Source organism: Ovis aries, chromosome 1 (assembly GCF_016772045.2).
Source record: "Ovis aries strain OAR_USU_Benz2616 breed Rambouillet chromosome 1, ARS-UI_Ramb_v3.0, whole genome shotgun sequence".
In the NCBI taxonomy this organism is placed as follows: domain Eukaryota; kingdom Metazoa; phylum Chordata; class Mammalia; order Artiodactyla; family Bovidae; genus Ovis; species Ovis aries.
The window spans coordinates 69527508-69547971 of NC_056054.1; the positions used below are offsets into that span (position 1 = coordinate 69527508).

A 20464-nucleotide genomic window follows, 5' to 3' on the forward strand; every position below is an offset into this window, starting at 1 on the left:
CGACCCCATGGACTGCAGCCTACCAGGCTCCTTTGTCCATGGGATTTTCCAGGCAAGAGTACTGGAGTGGGGTGCCATTGCCTTCTCCTCTAGTTAAGGTTAAATTAAATAAAATTTAGAATTCAGTTCTTTATGTCACACCAGCCACGTTTCAAGTGTTCTATATGGCTAGTGGCTTTCAAACTGTACAGCACAGAAAACAGGATACTTTTACCATTACAGAAAGTTCTACTGGACAGGAAGGTACCAGAGTTTTTGAAGGATATGGAGAAAAAAAGCAGTTAAAGAGTCTGAGAAGAACTTTACTTAAGTTTAGAATAGAAAAGTGGCATTTTTTAAGATTAGGATACATATTTTACTTACCTGAGGTACAGTAAGAAAACTCTTGATTTCTAAGTACTGGTGAAGCAGACTGTTGTCCTCTATTCTCAATAAACCATTCTCCAATAGATCCTACAGATTAAAATATATGCAGAGATACAAATATGGTAACGTCAACAGCTGTATTTGTTAACATGATTGTGTATTTAAATTATAATGGTTGCAAACAAATCTTACCACTCCTTTGGAGAAAACAGACTCCTCTGTTCTGGAAGAGAGTATTAAAATTTATCAACATGGTTTTCTAAATTGCTTTAGAATTATTCTTCACTTTAGGAAAAATAAAGCAAAAATTGAATTTTAAATACTTCAAAAAAGCATATTAAGGAGAAATTCTGTTGAAGAACTTAGTCAAAATTCTTAATCCACCTTTGATCTATCTTTTGATTTGGCTACTGAAAGCAAAATTTACCATGATCAGTCCACTCAGGGCTTATTTCCTGGTATCAGATCAGTAGAATTTCAACACCAAGTGCTAAGCAATAAATTATGCCTGATATAATGCCATGTATTCTAATCGATTAATTGGTTAGCTCTTTTAAATTCTTTATATATATATATAAAGTAATGCTTTCCATTTATTTTTTAAAGGTTTACAATTATTGTTAATTAAATATTTAAGATCCGTGGCAAAAAGTATGATCTTAGGCTCCAGGTTCTTGTTCTAACCATAAAAGGAATTAAAAGTGTTCCGTTTTTTGCCTCAATGACAGTTTGGAAATTTTAAGACTATAGAACTGAATATTAAAATCAATACACATTCTCATTTTATGTATATAACAGAAACTACGTAAAATCATTAACACATACACAATACAGTAAATTTACAGAGTTAGTAACTACTTGTGCCAGGAGACCCTTGGAAATTCCTGCCTTGTAGGCCGAGGCTTTGGACATTTGCCATGTAACAAATCTTCCTTCACCTGGGAAGAGACGGGATTAATAAACTGTCACTAGTATTTCTACAGGACAGCACTAGAAGGCCCTGACTGATCTCAAGAGAGAATTGCAACATGTTATAGAAAAAGAAAACAAAGCATAGAGTTGTGCGAGATTCTTAAATATCTATCTGGGAAAACTGCATACCTGTTACTTGGTAATTTTTTTAAAAAGAGAAAGTTTTTCTTCTTATTGGTGCCTCAAATGAGAAAAGCTATTGAATGATATCACTGTCAATAATCTAAGCTATAAAAGGTAGAGTCAAGACTTCCTTTCTTTTGATGCAGTTCACAGATTGTATCCATGAAGCAAAACCATGGATGAATTTCTTTCTTGACCACCTCTCCTTAGATTGGAATAGGCTGCAGTGGGATAGAGGTATTTTAATTTACCAACTTCTGAAATAAGCAAAGAAACCCTAGAAGCAGATTACTGGAAATCTCCTTAAAAGACAATATTTTAATATTATATTTAGCTTAAAATAAGAAATTTTGTTGTAAACATCCCTTTGGTTCATTTCTGTCTCTTGTGAATACTTGCTTCACTGTTTTATAAAATTGTTAATTAACTAGGGTCTGGCAAAGACAAAGTAGTTTCCCTTGATCTTGACAAGGGCTATTTTAACACTATTATTTAATTCTGAGATGCCACTTAAATAATCTTACCTTTGTAAAAGGACTTCAATATGCCCCATATTAAATTGCAAAAGATATGATGGGCTAAAATAGAAAAAATGTATATATAAAAACATACACATACACATATACTTTTAGAAGCGCATATCCACTCAGGATTACATTAATAATCCAGTTAAAAGATGATGGCAATTTAAACCACCCTACTGGCAACTGGCCCAACAGCTTCAAAACCAAGCTCAGTTTAACACTTTCTGACTCTTGTCCCAGTCATTCCTTATGTCTGTTTCAACGCCTCCCCCACAACCCTTTTCACTACTGATGATTACTGGCTTCAAAAAGATTATAGGCAGTAATACTTAGAATAAAAATAGGTTTTGTTTAAACTTCACTGAAAATGTACTAATACATTAATAAATATATGTTGGACATTAGATAAATGAGCCTGATGCTATTCCTTTTAGGATACATAAACACTAACTCCTACCTTAAGACCATTGGAAGCTGATCAATACTGATGCCCTGTACAAATACTAGATATGCCAGAGAAGCCATAGAGTCTGATAACTGTTTGTCTTCTTCTTCCTCAAATTCAAGATAATCCCAAGTCTTCTTTTTCCTTCCATGATTAAAAATCATTTTGGGAAAAGGGTATCCAATTGCTGACAAAAATCCCTGTGAAATGGATAAAAAACGAAGCTACAGCAGACACTCGACTGTGCCCTCTCCCACCCCATAGTCACATCCTATATAATCCTTTCCTCTTGAGCGTGGGTAGGACCTGTGAGACTTGCTTCTACCCAGCAGACTATGGTAAGATGCCACCCCATGATCAGACTGTGTTCTACAGCAAAAGTGAAGTGATTTTTGCAGATGTACTCAGAGCCCCAAATCAGCTGATGTGATTTAAGAAGGGAGACTATCCTCTGTGAGCCTGACTTAAGAGGAAGAATGGTTTTAAAGAGGATCCAGGCCCTCTTTAGAGTCAGAAACTCACCTCTGCTGGCTTTAAAGAACTAAACTGCCAAGTTATGAGGGGGCCTATTTAGAGGGCTATCTGGCAGGGAACTACAGGCCACTTCTAGAAACTAAAAGTGGTCCCTAGCCAGCAAGAAAATGGAGTGTGTGTGTGCTCAGTAGCTCAGTCATGTCTGACTCTTTGTGACCCCGTAAACTGTGTGGCCCACCAGGCTCCTCTGTCCTTGGAATTTTCTAGGCAAGAAAACCGGAGTAGGTTGCCAAATGGAGACCTCAATCCTGTAGCTTCAAGAAGATGAATTTCTGCCAACAATCTGAAGGAAGTGTGTAGGAAGATGAAACAGTTCTGGAGATAGATGGTGGTGATGATTATACAACATTCACAATGTTAATGTACTCAATGCCACTGAACTATACAGTTAATGGTTAAAATGGTAAATTTTATGTATGTGTGTATTACTCAGTCATGTCCGACTCTTAGTGACCCCATGGACTGTAGCCGGCCAGGCTCCTCTGTCCATGGAATTCTCCAGGCAAGAACACTGGAGTGGGTAGCCATTCCCTTCACCAGGGGAATCTTCCTGACCCCAGGATTGAACCCTGGTCTCCTGCATTGCAGGCAAATTCTTTACCATCTTACCCATCAGGGAATATTTGATAATGAAAAAAATGCTTCAGAGATACCTGAGAACCTAAACATGTGAGACATACAAGTATCATGAAATGCCAGTAGACTAATCAAATGAAGAATACTCTAGTAACAACGCTCTACTGACCACTGTCTGCTGGATATGGACTGGCTAGTAGGCTCTTGTGTTTTAAGAGAAAGAGAAGCATCCCCACATGTGTTAACTGCACAGTTTCATGTTTGTTTTAAGAGGGGAAGGAAAGAGAAAAAGAGAGACTTAAGAATCACAAGATTGCTCCTGTGCCTTTTATTCTATTTCTAATGTGCCAGAAAGCATCTGATCTTCAGTATCCAATGAAATTAACCTGAGTTTTGGCTCTACCACTTATTAGCTGTGAGATACTGGGTTAGTTCCTAACCTCTCCAAAGCCTTAGTTTCCTTATAAGGAAAATGACATAACACCTATGTCAATATTTATTGAGAAAGTTGCACCAAAAAGTTCAAGAAAGTTAAAGGCCACAAGAAACTACTAAACAGAAGTCAAAAGGGAACAACAAAAACAGCTAAATCAGAACGAACACTGATGTTCCACACAATCACTAATTTATTCAATAAGTACTTGAGTGCCAGACACTGGGCCTGATATTGTAGAGAATTAGAAAGCCAAATAAGACTTTTCCAGTCTTTAGGGAGTTAAAATCTGCCTATCCCAGATGGCTCCATTAGTCATTTCAAAACATAAAAATCAACCATGCAAACTCCTCCTCAGTCACAAGAGACTGCTATTCAGCTACCAGATGCTAAATACATATTGATTTTTGAAGCTATACATTCTTATTATAGCTATAAAACAAAAATTGACTATATTCAGATTCCAAATGTCCTCTTAATAATGAAGTTTCATTTCTTTATCCAGCCAATACTAGATGTTGTTGCTTTTTTCCCCACAGAGTAAGGTTAGCCTTTTAAAAAACTGTTATATGTAACCAGATTCTACAGTGCTGCTGTTGATGTTCGGGGTTCACCCGTGTCCCAGTTAGAGCCTTCACTGTCTATCCACGTGTCACTCAGCTGACTTGCTCAGACCCAACACCTGACTCTCTACAATTTCTCATGGCAGTCTTTGCCCTCTCATGAAATGTTCCTATGCTGCAACCCCTGGGGCCTTCAAGCAGTACTCGACCAAAACAACTTGTGCCAGAGGGATGGCTGCGATGCGCCACATTTACCTATTATCCTTCAGAGCTCCTTCTCACTTCATCTCGTGCCCCAATCTCGTCTCTATTTCCTAACTGCTTTGTGCTTCTTCACTGCTGGCTCTCCTTGTAATGCTCCTTCCACTAAGATCTGAGAACCTCTTCCTATTACCCTCAACCTCTTCATAGGATGTTTGTTGTAGCTCAGTGCTCTAATTAAACCTGACTGGTTTCTGGTGGGAGCTGCTCATACTCTCCCATCTCTTACATCGTACAGCCAGTAAAGCAGCAGCAGGGAGGGGTGGTATGGGTAGAGGCTTAGTATTATCTTAGTTCTTCCTGCACTCTCAGGCAAAAGCACATTTTCCTTTGAAGCAGATGTCATACTGCCCTTTATCTGTCCCCATCTCTGTCATATGCTGACTTTCTGGTCATTTCCCCATGTTCACTGAAGGCTGGTATCTGCTCACATGCCTTTTCTCCATCCAGCTCCTGCTATGATCCTGGAGTTGTGCAGATAACTCCTATAGCAGGTCAGCCTCATGGTGTTTCTGACCACTGAATTCTAATGACCTTAATTTCTAATCCATTTTGGCACCAAATTCCATCTTGGATCTCTATCAACATCTGGAGCTATTCCATATTAGATACCTAAACTCCAGCATCTCATTTTCTGACCACAATTTCTTATCTCTCCTACCAACCTACTTATCTACCTCTGACTTCTCTAGTATTATTATGCCTTCATTTTTAACCTACCCATCTGTCCCTCCTTAATCCGCTTCTTCCCATAACCAACCAATGCACTATTATTTGAATTATCTGCACCCTATATTTCCTTTAGCTACGTGTACCCAATAAAATGCCAGCCTTGGAAAGACAGCTACAATTCACCTTTCTACTTCAACACCCAGACAGCTGATACTACTGGAGAAAAACCACACAAATACTTATTTCTACAGCTGTGGTCGCCAACAACAGACCCCAAGTGCTCAGCACTACTGACTAACGCCTTTCTTGGTCTTCTCCCTCTCTTTTCATTCCACTCAATATTCCAAACCTTCATCAGTCTTCTGAAGCCCCCTGTTCAATCCTCATTTCTACCTCCTCATTCTTAAGAAATATGAGGCAAGTGGGTCTGATTCCCTTGATTATAACACTCCATTTCTGCTACAAATTTTCCTACATGCATATCCATTCTACATGTTCTTCCTCTCCAGGTGTCCTTGATCCTGTACCCAGCTGGCTGCTCTCCTCCTGCCACATTACTTCAGTTATTCCATAACACTTTTCTTTTCCCCTCTGACGGTTTCTGCCCCTTTAGCCTATAAATATGCTCAAGCCTCCCTCTCTCTCCCAATTACCTTCATGTCTTCTCTACTGCCTTCTTCCTTACTCATCCAAACTCTTCTAAAGTATAGCTTGTATCAGTGATCTCCTTTGTCTCATTTTTCATGCACTCCTTTATCTACTCAACTGATTTTGGTCTCCCACACTCCACTCAAATTGCTCTTGCTAAGATTATCAATGCCATATACTTCCTAAATCCAGCGGACGCTTTTCAACTCCAACTCTACAGGCTACCTCTGCTGCATTTAACAGCAGCAATCATTTCTTATTCCGGAACTCTACCACTTCAGTTTCTGTGGTATTTTCATCACCGCTTGGACTCTCCTTTCTTGGTCTCTCTGATGGGCTCATTTATGAGCTGGTACCCTACAGGGTAAAGCTGAAAGCCAAGCGCTGAAGAATTGATGATTTTGAACTGTGGAGTTAGAGAAGACTCTTGAGAGTCCCTTGGACTGCAAGGAGATCAAATCAGTCAATCCTAAAGGAAATCAGTCCTGAATGTTCATTGGAAGGACTCATGCTGAAGCTGAAACTCCAACACCGGTCAGCTGATGTGAAGAACTGACTCAATGGAAAAGACCCTGAGGCTGGGAAAGATTGAAGGCAGGAGAAGGGGATGACAGAGGATGAGATGGTTAGATGGCATCACTGACTCAATGGGGGTTGGTAATGGACAGGGAAGCCTGGCGTGCTATAGTCCATGGGGTTGCAAAATGTCAAACATGACTGAGCGACTGAATTGAACTGAACCCTACAGGGTTCAGCCCTGAACTCCTTTCTCACACCAATCCGCCTCTTCAGGCAATCTCATCACACTTATTCAAAATTTGCCCCTTAAAAACCTGCTCTCTGCGGGTATTAGATATATATACATATATATTTTAGAGATAACTGCTAATCTGGTTAGGTGTCATAATAGCATTGTGGTTATATTTTTTAAAAAGCCCTTACCAATTAGAGAAGCATACATAAAGACTCACAGATGAAATGATATATCTAGGGCTTGCAATAAAATACTACAGCAAAAAGGGGGGAAGGGATAAATTGGGAGACTGAGATTGACATATACACACTACTACATATAATATAGATAACTAATAAGAACCTACTATATAGCATAGGAACTCTACTCAATACTCTGTAATGAGCTACAATGGAAAAAATATCTAAAAAATAGTGCATATGTGAATAAGTGATTCACTTTGCTGTATTGTAGAAACTAACACAACACTGTAAATCAACTATACTCCAATAAAAATGTAACACATTAAAAAAAGAATAAACTAACTTTACATTGCTTATCAACTCCAAAAACAATGGGGGGGGGTAGGCTAAATAAAACAAGATCAGTAAAAACGTTAACTGTTAAAGTGAGGCAAGGGGTACATGAGACTATGTTACATTGGTCCCTCTACTTTTATGAATGTCTTTAAATTTCCACAATGAAAAAAAATTTAAAGCACAGAACCCCCTACTCCTTGCTTGTGCATTCTCTATCTTAATTACTGGAACCTTTACCTGTCCTATTATTAAGCAAAATACCTTGTCCGTAACTTCACTTCTTTACTATTCTTCTAAAATTCAGTCTATGACCAAACTTTGCAATTTTATCTACTTAAAAAGTTCTCAAATCTGCCTTCTCTTCTTTCCATTCTCTTATTATTCTCTCTTAACTCTCATCATTCTCACTTAACTCCCAAAAGATACCTAACTGATCTCCCTACTTCCATTCTTATTTCAGTTAAGTTCATCCTCCATTACAGCGGTGAACTCAAAACTGTGATTACATCACTCCCAGCTTTAAGCTTCCAACTTTCATAGCCATCTTCTTAAAATGGGGTACATATATCACAAATGGTGAAGTCTGTACTATTTCTAGAGGTTTATACTGTGCTCTAGCTTCCAACAATGAAGAGGCCCCAGGTTTTTATATAGTCCTGGGAAAATCCATTCCCCCTCCCTCTTTATCACTCATAACCTCTTCACTACTATTTAACTACGTATCTGTTTATATCAGTTACCAATCATCTCTCATCTTAGAATCTAGCTTCTCTAAAGTTCTGGCATCTCCTCTCCTAATTCCCCCATCTCTCCTCAAATTTCAAATTCTGAATACAGAGGGCAGACTATAAGGTATACACGAATTCTGACTAACTAGAGGTGTGGTGCCCCTACCCCCTGAACATGCTGAAGAGTCAACTATCTGTTAGGATCTTTAAAAAAAAAAAGAAAAATATATATATAAATAAAACTATTAAAGGAGAAAAACATCTGGAAGGTGTTGTGAGATAACAGAAAATATATATGGGTTCCTGCTACTGCTTGTTGGCACCGTGTTCCTCTTGTTGTTCACTTGCTAAGTCGTGTCCTAACTCTTTGCAAGCCCATGGGCTGCAGCATGACAAGCTGCCCTCTCCTTCACTATGTCCCAGAGTTTGCCCAAATTCATGTCCACTGAGTCAGTGATGATTAACCATCACATCCTCTCCCACCCTCTTCTTTTGCCTTCAATCTTCTCCAGCATCAGGGTCTTTTCCAATGAGCTGCCACTTCACATTAGATGTCTAAAGTACTGGAGCTTCAGCATCAGCCCTTCCAATGAATATTCAGGGTTTATTTCTTTTAGGATTGACTAGTTTGATCCCCTTGCTGTGGGAAGGACTCTCAAGAGTCTTCTCCAGCACCACAATTCAAAAGCATCAATTCGGTGCTCAGCCTTCTTTATGGTTCAACTCTCACATCCATACATGATTACTGGAAAAACCACAGCTTTGACTGTATGGACCTTTGTCAGCAAAGTGATGTCTTTGCTTTTTAATATGCTGTCTAGGTTTGTCATAGCTTTCCTTCCAAGGAGCAAGTGTCTTTTAATTTCATGGCTACAGTCATTATCAGCAGTGATTTTGAAGCCCAAGAAAATAAAATCTGTCACTGCTTCTACTTTTCCCCCTTCTATAGTGATGGGACTGGATGCCATGATCTCAGTTTTTTGAATGTTGAGTTTTAAACCAACTTCTTCACTCTCCTCTTTTATTTTCATCAAGAGGCTCTTTAGTTCTTCTTCACTTTCTGCCATTGAAGTAGTATTATCTGCATATCTGGAGTTGTTGATATTTCTCCCAGCAATCTTGATTCCAGCCTGTGATTCAGCCAGCCCAGCATTTTGCATGATAGTTCAGGGTTCCTGAAACCCTTATAATTTTCTAAGTGATAAGAGCACTAGGAACATCTGTTCTAACACTGGTGTTTAACCCTGTCCCTGACAAAGTGCTCTAAAACCTCTGTAAATTTCTGTTGTAAGACACTAGAAGCATCTTTTGTTCTAGTAAAGAGACTCTGAGTGGGCACTAAGATGGCTCCTGGGTAGGGGGTGGTAACTAGAAAGAACAAGCCATGATTAGAAGCTTGGACTTTTGAGTACCATCCCCCAGTTCTATAGAAGGGAAGGGACTGGAAATGGAGTTAATGTTTTATCATGTCTAAATGAGGAAGCCTCAATAAAATCCCCAAAATATGAATTTCAGAGAGCTTCCAGGCTAGAGATCACAGTGTCCTGGGATCGTGATGTATTCCAGCATCATGAGACTAGAAGCTCCTGTGCTTGGGACCCTCCCACACCTCGGCCTATGTATCTCTTCATCTGACTGTTCCTCTGCACCCTTTGTCATATCATTTAATAAACTAGTAAAATAAAGCAAAGGTTTCCTCTTAATTCTGTGAGCTGTTGTAGCAAATAATCGAACCCAAAGAGCAGGAGGTCACGGAATCTCCCATTTGTAGCCAATCCAGACAGAAGTTGCAGGTAAACTGGGAACCTAAGACTAGCAATTGGCATCTGAAACAGGGAGCAGTCTCATGGGACTAAGTCCTTAACCTGTGGAATCTGACACTATCTCCAGGTAGTTAAGTGTCAGAATTGAGTTAAACGGTAGGATGCCCAGTTGGTGCTGCAGAATTGTTTCATATGGAGGAAAAAACCCCACACATTTTGTGACCAGAAATGTCAGAAGTGAAATGTTTTGAGTGAATGTAAAGGAAAAACACACAGGAAAACTGCAGAATTTTCCTGTATAGGTGTTAATATTATTTATATCTGGTTATTGAAATTATTGCTATTTATTTTTCATCTTTTTAACTATGTTCTATAAAAAATACATATTGCTTTATTAATATATGTGTCAATTTACATGTCCATGTGCCACAGATGAGAATATAGCAGGTAATATTTTAATTACAGATTTTATAACAAATTAAATTAGATGTACTTACTATTATTTCAGATGCAAAACACTTTAAAGGATCATCTCCAGCTTCTTCAGACTGCTCAAGGAATTGTGCTGTCAGCAAAGGGCATTTCAAGCTTTTCAAACAACTAAAATTTAAGAAATAGGTAACTATCAATACAGCACTTCCTAAGTATAAAATAACTAGTTTTCACATGAAAAATAACATAAATAACATGAAAAATAATAAAAAATAAAATAACCAATAACTCAATGGCCTGTAAAACTGGCGATATAAGATTTTTCTTACTACTAATGGGGAGAGCATAAGAAGACTTTGCTAGACTCACTGTGCAAAGTCACTTTCATGTCTGGACTATACTGACGCATACTGAATATCTGTCTTAGGACAGTGCTAGTGTATATGTAGTTTTCATAAGTTGAAGGAAAATCAGGACAATGCAGTAATTTTTTTCATAGAGCTGTATTTGTTTTATTTAGAAAATCAAACTTTATTCTGTGATTAAGCCCTACCTATTTCTTTAGTTAAAATATATTTTCTTTCTTGAAATAATAAGTTTTATAAATGGTAAAAAAAAAAAAAAAAAAGGTTTAATATCCTAGCCTGACAAGATAGAAAGCTGACAGCAGTTTTAGTCTCCCAAACTTTAAAACAAAAATTATTGGTACATGTAATTCAATATAATCCAGTCTAGCACTCTAGCACTGTCTAACAGAGTCCTGTATATAATTAAAGCCACATATGTAATTAAAAATTTGTTAGCAGTCACACTGAAAAAGTAGTAGGAGAAAGGGAAATTAATTTTAATAATTTATCTTATTAACCCATGTATTAGAAACATTATTTCAATGTTATCCATATAAAAATTATTAAGATATTTTAGGATTTCTTTTAATAACTGGTTGTTGAAATACAGGGAATATTTTACACTGACAGCACTAAATTTGGATTAACCACATGTCAAGTGCTTGACAACAACACACAGTACTCCTATGCACAGCCTATAGTACCCCTGGGGTGAATCTTACTGGGTTCTCTGCTACTGTTTTTGTTATCAAATTGGAATTTCAACTGTCTGGTGCATCTTCTGCTGCTTTCAAAGGGAGAGTAAAACATAATTCCCCTGGAAAAAAACAGATTCTTTAAGCTACAACTATCTATTCTTCCACTGCTATTGTTCACTTACCATGATGAGTAAAGGCAATCTATAAAAGAATATAAGTAAACTAAAAAAATGGATGTTTAATTTTTTTGAAAAGTGAAAGTCACTCTGTTGTGCCCTGCTCTTTGCAACCCCATAGGCTGTGGCCTGCTAGGCTCCTCTGTCCATAGAATTCTCCAGACCAGAATACTGGAGTGGGTAACTGTTCCCTTTTCCAGGGGATCTTCCAACCCAGGGACTGAACCTAGGACTGCTTCACTGCAGGTGGATTCTTTACCATCTGAGCCACATGTGTATATGATACTTAATTTTTTAAAATATCATTAAATGCCCATGTTACATCAACTGAACTCCATATTCTTCCAAAATTCAAATTTTGAAACTAGATTTACTTTCTATCACAAATAAAACAAAGAAACATTTTAAATAACTGAACTATCAAATACTTAAGTTCATTACAAATTGTTCTTAAAAATATACTTACAATTTCAGTATTTCATCTTTTAATTTCTCATTTTCCATTGAGTTTTCCTTGTTATCAATGACACACTCCACAAAAGGTTTAGTGAACTCTATTAAAGCCTTGCAGCACTGACAAAGGCCATAGTCATCTGCCTGTATTTGTTCTTTTGAGTATGGAACAGGAAGGAGAGAGAGCTGACTCCAAAGTGTAGACAATGCTAACCCAACTGAATATGCCTTGTTGTTACGAAGTTTCTGAATCACTAAAACAGAGACCAAGTTGTTACTTGAGGCTGCCTCATGAAGTATACTAAACAATGAAGAATAAGTCCGATAAATGCCAAATTACCACATACAGTTTCCCCCTCCCCATTCTGACAGCTCTGATATCAGGATGGCAGTATTTTTTTTTTCCTTCTTAGGGGTGCATAAAATAATAGAGCATCTTATGATCATGGTGCTTTACAACAGATGCCAGGAAATTTGTTTAGGTATGTTCTTACCAGGTTACATACTTAAAACTTAAAGAAGTACTTCTTTCTGTATTCTTTGGTTGTTATAAGCATAAAATAAGAACAAGTATCTTGTAAACTATAAAGCACTGTAAAAATGAAATGTAGCAGTATTAGATTTTTCTTTCTAGAAGACTTTAAATATTTCAATTGATACAAATCTGCTGGGCATTCACATTTAAAACAAATTTACTCTAGTTTCTGATCCCAGGTCCTTCTGATAGACTGTGTTACACGTTGGTTATAAAATGGTAGTCTCTTCCCATGCATAAATACTATCTGCCTTGGTTGCCAAAGTCGATTACTTACCAGTACTTTTTTTTACTCAGTCATGAAAACTTTTCTTTCCACTTGTTTCATTCTTCAGTAATACCTTTATTATTCCTAATCCCAACCTCCTAAGGCAGAGGCTGAGCAATGCCCTGCCTGATACCATTCTTAATTAAGATACAAGGCTACCACAACAAAATTAGATTGAGCAGTGCAGAACAGCCGAAACATATCCTTTAAATATGTTTACAGGAAAAATTCTAAATATAAGTTGCAGATAGGAAGGTTAGGCAAAAAGTTATAGGTATAACAAAGCACGTGAAAAGGGACATGACATTCAACAAAATATTTACTGGGTACCCACACTGTGCCAGGTATTGCCATCTTTCTATGGGCAGTAGGATTCAAGTTGGCATTGCTATTACTAGTTTAAGCAGAGTACTCAATAATTAGGCATAAACTATACTTTGGTAGACTGTTGACATTTTGGAGTAATGTCAAGGCACTTACACAAATAAAGCAAGGAACACTTAGGTATCAATATACTCATTACCTGTTTGTAACGGCTGAAGTAAAAGAAGAATAATTTGGGATATCTGTTTTCCGGAGGGCTCTTCAATCAGTTCAAGCAAACCCAACAATAATTCCTTTGGATTACATAACTATAAAAATATTCACAATTGAACCTGTTTAATACAAGTTGTATTTAAAGCCACATTATTATTATTTTTAAAAGGCATATTCTGAGATAATATAATTATTTTTGCTTAACAGTAAAACATCTCATAAAAATGTTTTTAAAAAATACACTGGCAAAACCCAGAGTCTGTGACTCTATGAAAGCAAGCAATCAAGGGTCTCCTAATGGACAGCTACATTTAAGAGACTTAAAGTACTGATTAATGGAAAAGTTAGAGAAATAGGGGAAAGGACAGCCTGATCACCAGAGCTGAGGTTTCTATTGAGCTTTGATGTCTATCCTGAAGGCTGACTTCATTTCCCAGAGCTTCCAGCAGGTGGGACCTTTCTATCTCACACTGCCAGGGTGTTTAGATGAGTGCAGAGTCTCTTTTGTCTTTCCTGAAGAAACAAAACTTTGCATTGCTTTCTGACTGGTCTTATCACCTCACTTGCCTTGTTTTTCTGAAAGCTCTCATAGTTAATAACTAAAACCTAGGGAGTTCCTTCTTTCCAAGTATATATTTGTGTTTATTTGCAATGATCTTTAAGTGACTTCTTATAATGTACTTTTCCCTTAGAATTTCTCTCTCTTAACTATCATTTTTGGTTTATAACTCTATTAACCTTTTACTCAGAGCCTCTTTCTAAAGTCATCAGTTACACTTAGTCTATTTCCTACTTCTACATCCACTGTGATCACTAGCATTCTAGGTTTTATTTTTTTGATTTCTTTGTGGTATATTCTTTTGGGGAACATACCACAGAAAAAAGAGGACTGGGATCTGATTTTACTTTCAACATTGCTAAAAGATCAGTGTGGTCATGAACTACCTCTGTAAATTATCTAAAGCATGAATTGTACATCTATATAATAAGCTACGTTAAAAAAAAATACATCTTTTTAGGTTTTTCTTTGAAGATTCTGAATCAGTGGCTCTAAGATAAGGTCAATCTGATCACACAGACCACAGCTTGTCTAACTCAATGAAACTAAGCTATGCCGTGTGGGGCCACCCAAAACGGACGGGTCATGGTGGAGAGGTCTGACAGGATGTGGTCCACCGGAGAAGGGAATGGCAAACCACTTCAGTATTCTTGCCTTCAGAACCCCATGAACAGTATGAAAAGGAAAAAAGATAGGATACTGAAATATGAACTCCCCAGGTCAGTAGATGCCCAATATGCTACAGGAGATCAGTGGAGAAATAACTCCAGAAAGAATGAAGGGATGGAGCCAAAGCAAAAACAACACCCAGCTGTGGATGTGACTGGTGATAGAAGCAAGGTCCAATGCTGTAAAGAGCAATATTGCATAGGAACCTGGAATGTCAGGTCCATGAATCAACGCTAATTGGAAGTGGTCAAACAGGAGATGGCAAGAGTGAATGTTAACATTCTAGGAATCAGCGAACTAAGATGGACTGGAATGGGTGAATTTAACTCAGATGACCATTATATCTACTACTTCAGGCAGGAATCCCTTAGAAGAAATGGAGTAGCCATCATAGTCAACAAAAGAGTCTGAAATGCAGTACTTGGATGCAATCTTGAAAACGACAGAATGATCTCTGTTCGTTTCCAAGGCAAAGCATTCAATATCACAGTAAACCAAGTCTATGGCCTGGCCAGTAACACTGAAGAAGCTGAAGTTGAACGGTTCTATGAAAATCTACAAGACCTTCTAGAACTAACACCCACAAAAGATGTCCTTTTCATTATAGGGGACTGGAATGCAAAAGTAGGAAGTCAAGAAACACCTGGAGTAACAGGCAAATTTGGCCTTGGAGTACAAAAATGAAACAGGGCAAAAGCTAATAGTTTTGTCAAGAGAACGCACTGGTCATAGCAAACACCCTCTTCAAACAACACAAGAGAAGGCTCTACACATGGACATCACCAGATGGTCAACACCAAAATCAGACTGATAATATTCTTTGCAGCCAAAGATGGAGAAGCTCTATACAGTCAGCAAAAACAGAACAGGAGCTGACTGTGGCTCAGATCATGAACTCCTTATTGAAAATTCAGACTTAAACTGAAGAAAGTGGGGAAAACCACTAGACCATTCAGGTATGACCTAAATCAAATCCTTATGATTATACAGTGGAAGTGAGAAATAGATTTAAGGGACTAGATCAGAAAGACAGAGTGCCTGATGAACTATGGACAGAGGTTCGTGACAATGTATAGAAGATCGGGATCAAGACTTTCCCCAAGAAAAATAAATGCAAAAAAGCAAAATGGCTGTCTGAGAAGGCCTTACAAATAGCTGTGGAAAGAAGAGAAGCGAAAAGCAAAGGAGAAAAGGAAAGATACACCCATTTGAATGCAGAGTTCCAAAAGAATAGCAAGGAGAGATAAGAAAGCCTTCCTCACCGATCAGTTCAAAGAAATAGAGGAAAACAACAGAATGGGAAAGACTAGAGATCTCTTTAAGAAAATCAGAGACACCAAGGGAACATTTCATGCAAAGATGGGCTCGATAAAGGACAGAAATGGTACGGACCTAACAGAAGCAGAAGATATTAAGAAGAGGTGGCAAGAATACACAGAAGAACTATACAAAAAAGATCTTCATGACCCAGATAATCACGATGGTGTGATCACTCATCTAGAGCCAGACATTCTGGAATATGAAGTCAAGTGGGCTTTAGGAAGCATCACTATGAACAAAGCTAGTGGAGGTGATGGAATTCCAGGGGAGCTATTTCAAATCCTAAAAGATGATGCTGTGAAAGGGCTGCACTCAATATGCCAGCACATTTGGTTAACTCAGCAGTGGCCACAGGACGGGAAAAGGTCAGTTTTCATTCCAATCCCCAAAAAAGGCAATGCCAAAGAATGCTCTGACTACCGCACAATTGTACTCATCTCACACGCTAGTAAAGTAATACTCAAAATTCTCCAAGCAAGGCTTCAGCAATACATGAACCGTGAACTTCCAGATGTTCAAGATGGTTTTAGAAAAGGCAGAGGAACCAGAGATCAAATTGCCAACATTTGCTGGATCATTGAAAAAGCAAGTGAGTTCCACAAAAACATCTATTTCTGCTTTACTGACTATGCCAAAGCCTTTGACTGTGTGGACCACAATAAACTGGAAAATTCTGAAACAGATAGGAATACCAAACTACCTGACCTGCCTCTTGAGAAGTCTGTATGCAGGTCAGGAAGCAACAGTTAGAACTGGACATGGAACAACAGACTGGTTCCAAATAGGAAAAGGAGTACGTCATAGCTGTATATGGTTATCCTGCTTATTTAACTTATATAGAGTACATCATGAGAAATGCTGGGCTGGATGAAGCACAAGCTGGAATCAAGATTGCCAGGAGAAATATCAATAACCTCAGATATGCTGATGACACCACTCTTATGGCAGAAAGCAAAGAAGAACTAAACAGCCTCTCGATGAAAGTGAAAGAGGAGAGTGAAATAGTCGGCTTAAAGCTCAACATTCAGAAAACTAAGATCATGGCATCCGGTCCCATCACTTCATGGCAAATAGATCAGGAAACAGTGGAAACAGTGTCTGACTATTTTTTGGGGATTCAAAATCACTGCAGATGGTGAATGCAGCCATGAAATTAAAAGACGCTTACTCCTTGGAAGGAAAGTTATGACCAACCTAGACAACATATTAAAAAGCAGAGATATTACTTTGTCAACAAAGGTCCATCTAGTCAAGGCTATGGTTTTCCCAGTGGTCATGTATGGATGTGAGAGTTGGAGTATAAAGAGGAAGAATTGATGCTTTTGAACTGTGGTGTTGGAGAAGATTCTTGAGAGTCCCTTGGACTGCAAGGAGATCCAACCAGTCCATCCAAGGGAAATTGGTCCTGGGTGTTCACTGGAAGGACTGATGTTAAAGCTGAAACTCCAGTATTTTGGCCACCTGATGCAAAGAGCTGAATCATTCCAAAAGACCCTGATGGGCTCAATAAAGGACAGAAATGGTACGGACCTAACAGAAGCAGAAGATTGAAGGAAAGATTGAAGGCAGGAGGAGAAGGGGACAACAGAGGATGAGATGGTTGGATGGCATCACTGACTCAATGGACGTGAGTTTGGGTAAACTCCAGGAGTTGGTGATGGACAGGGAGGCCTGGCGTGCTGCCATTCATGGGCTTGTCGAGTCAGACACAACTGAGCGACTGAACTGAACTGAAAATAAGGTTGGATAATTCTTATATCCGGAAAATTTGTGAAAAATGAAATAGAATTGCCCATCCAATAAATAAGGATGGGCCTCTTCTCCAAAGAGTTCCTCCTGTATTTTCATGTACTAAAAGCTTTCTCACCAAAAACATTAAAGGAAATTATAAAATAGTGCTGCACATTGCAACAAAGTGAATCTAGTGTTGTTAACTTACCTTTACCAATAAATCAAGCAGAAGGAAATGACACTTTCTTTTATCATCTTCCTTCTCAATCCTTAAAAGTGATCGAACAACAGGACCAACAAGGTTCCAGCCCATATTCTTGACAATGACCTGTAAAAACGTTTTCAGAGTAAAGCAAATACTGCCATCTACAGGACTCTCACAGTGATCTCTCTTAACCTGGTGAAGCTTACAATTTCCTCAAAAACAGAAAAGATGAGGCAAGTGTGTCCATGGACATCTCCCCACTGACTTCCTAGGACTGGCAGCTAAGAGATAACAAGTTCTAAAATGGTTTTTAATACTTACACTGAGGAAAGGCAAATGAGTCTTTACTTTTAATCAGGTAAGTTAGTCTTTCCCAGGATTTAAATAGTTCCTCTATTTCCAACAAGAGAGCTAATTTGCTTTATATGAGCAGTACTTAAAATTTTCATGGAGAATTTTGCTCCCAATTCATAAAGAAATCCAGCCAACACTCATGAACCTTTTAAAGTTCACTGGAGAATCTCTAAGTATATTATAATCATGTAACTTCTGTAAATATAAAGGGGATACCACTTCATCAACCTTCTCGTCTACAAACAGCTTCTATTTTCAAAGATATTTCAGAATGCTTATACAACTAAAAGTTTAATTTATAATTAGTTATTCACATTCATTATCAAAACCACTGATTCTCTTTTTTTTCTAAAGCAATTATTTAATTAAAATGTATTATAGGCTGCCAACTGTTTGGAGCAAAGGGAAAGGATTCACCCCAGTTTCTCAACATCTGGCCTCTGGATGACTTAAAAAATAAAAGGAGATATAAGGTTTTATGACTGAGGAACAATTTCTAGAAATTTTCCACTAAGTAGAAAAACTTTTTCAGTCATTTGCTTCTCATCATTAGAACTTGGTGACATGTTTTACTGTAACTGTTCAGCTTATTGAAATCCAATGTAAAATTGAAAATGTTGAGATGTAAAATAAAATGTTGGTGTCGTTTTCTGTCTTAAGGCAGTAAAGTCAGTTTTCTAGCCAATCTCTAGTTTCCCTTCAAGTGTATTGGTTTTCCACTTTCTCCTGGACTATTTTTTAAAGTTTTCTTTCTTAATCTGGCTTTTTCAGAATCAACTTTAATAAAAAGAAATTTCCTACTACCCATTCTAAACTTAGAAATCTAAAAGAACTTTTCAAAGAAAAAAATACAAGCCACCCTAGAGCAAAACCACTGATTTTCAAAACTATTAGCAATATACTGCACTTCTCTGACCTGCATTCTACTTCAACTCATTACTATTTATCAAACATATTTGAAAGGACCCTAGAATACTCTAGGTGCAGGAAGTAAAGAAAAAAACACATCAGATAAGCAATCTATCCTCAGAGGATTCATATTCTAGGTTCACTCAAAAGAAAATACATCTAGAAAGAATACAGATCAGTACACTACTCCCTGCATGAACTCAGTCTTATAAAATAATAAAGGTAGAGGATAAAGTAGAGCAGAATAGTCACTTCCAACCAGGGAAAGTGAGAGAGGCTTCCCAGAACAGAGGATGGTTATGCTAAGGCTTGTTAAAGAAACAGAAGTTTATCAGGCATGAAAGTGAATGTGTTAGTTGCTCAGTAATGTCCAGCTCTTTCTGACCCTGTGGACTGTAGCTCGCCAGGCTCCTCTGTTCATGGGATTCTCTAGGCAAGAATACTAGAGTGGGGTAGCATTTCTTCTCCAGGGGATCTTCCCAACCCAGGGATTGAACCTGGGTCTCCTGCAAGGCAGGCAAATTCTTTTACCATCTGAGCCACCAGGGAAGCCCATCTCTGAGTATAATTAAGAGAAATTCCAGATTTGAATAAAATTTTACATATCTGAGTTGAAATAAGGATTGTGACAACATATCATACAATCATAATCTCAGCTGCAAGTTCCCCAGTAATTATGTAAATAATGAATCATTATGAGGAAGAAGAATACTAACTATCCAGAAGTTACATCTTGTTTAGTTTAATATAAACAACTGTACCAGGTAATAATAATTATTCCCAACCGACAGATGAGAATGCCAAAGTTTAGAGATTACTGAGATGCCTAACGTCTGCTAAAATGTGGCAGAGTTAGGATTTGCATATAAGGCTGTCCCACTCCAAAGCCCACAGTTTTCCCACTGTATTAGTGGCTTCAATGGGGGTGCTTTTGTTCCCAATCAGGGGACATTTGGTAATGCCTGGAGACATTTTGGTTGTCATTACTGGGGTGACAACTGCTACAAAATATCAATAGTACTAATGTTGGAAATCCCTGCACTATAGCATCTTAGGACAAACTACCATTCCTATGACTTTATTTACTTTTTTTTTTCATTCCTATGACTTTAAAAAACACTTTTTTTTTTTGCACAAAGTGGATTAATAGTCTTGATCAATCTTGACTGTCACCTTTCTTAGAAAAGAAATCTAAGGTGTACTTTTAAACTCTGTCTTATCGATATCTGAACCTTTGAATTGAGAAAACCACACATGGGACTTCCCTGGCGGTCCAGGGGCTAAGGCTCTGCACTCCCAATGCAGGCTGGAGGGAGCCCAGGTTTGATCTCTGGTCAGGGAACTAGATCCCACATGCCACACTAAAAAAAAAAAAAAAAAGATTCTACATG

The 20464-nt window shown here is 38.0% G+C and overlaps 1 protein-coding gene across 2 annotated transcripts in view; it reads right to left on the bottom strand.

Moving 5' to 3' along the window:
* Positions 1–20464, bottom strand: part of GLMN (glomulin, FKBP associated protein) — a 45633-nt gene that overhangs the window by 21539 nt on the left and 3630 nt on the right. For both annotated transcript variants that reach the window (XM_004002193.6, XM_012176212.5), the window contains exons 4-11: positions 17814–17933; positions 13313–13421; positions 12000–12240; positions 10378–10480; positions 2443–2630; positions 1986–2039; positions 559–589; positions 364–453 (exon numbers count right to left, since the gene is read on the bottom strand). In XM_004002193.6, the coding sequence (XP_004002242.1) occupies positions 364–453; positions 559–589; positions 1986–2039; positions 2443–2630; positions 10378–10480; positions 12000–12240; positions 13313–13421; positions 17814–17933 (936 nt within the window). The remainder of the gene's footprint in view (positions 1–363; positions 454–558; positions 590–1985; positions 2040–2442; positions 2631–10377; positions 10481–11999; positions 12241–13312; positions 13422–17813; positions 17934–20464) is intronic.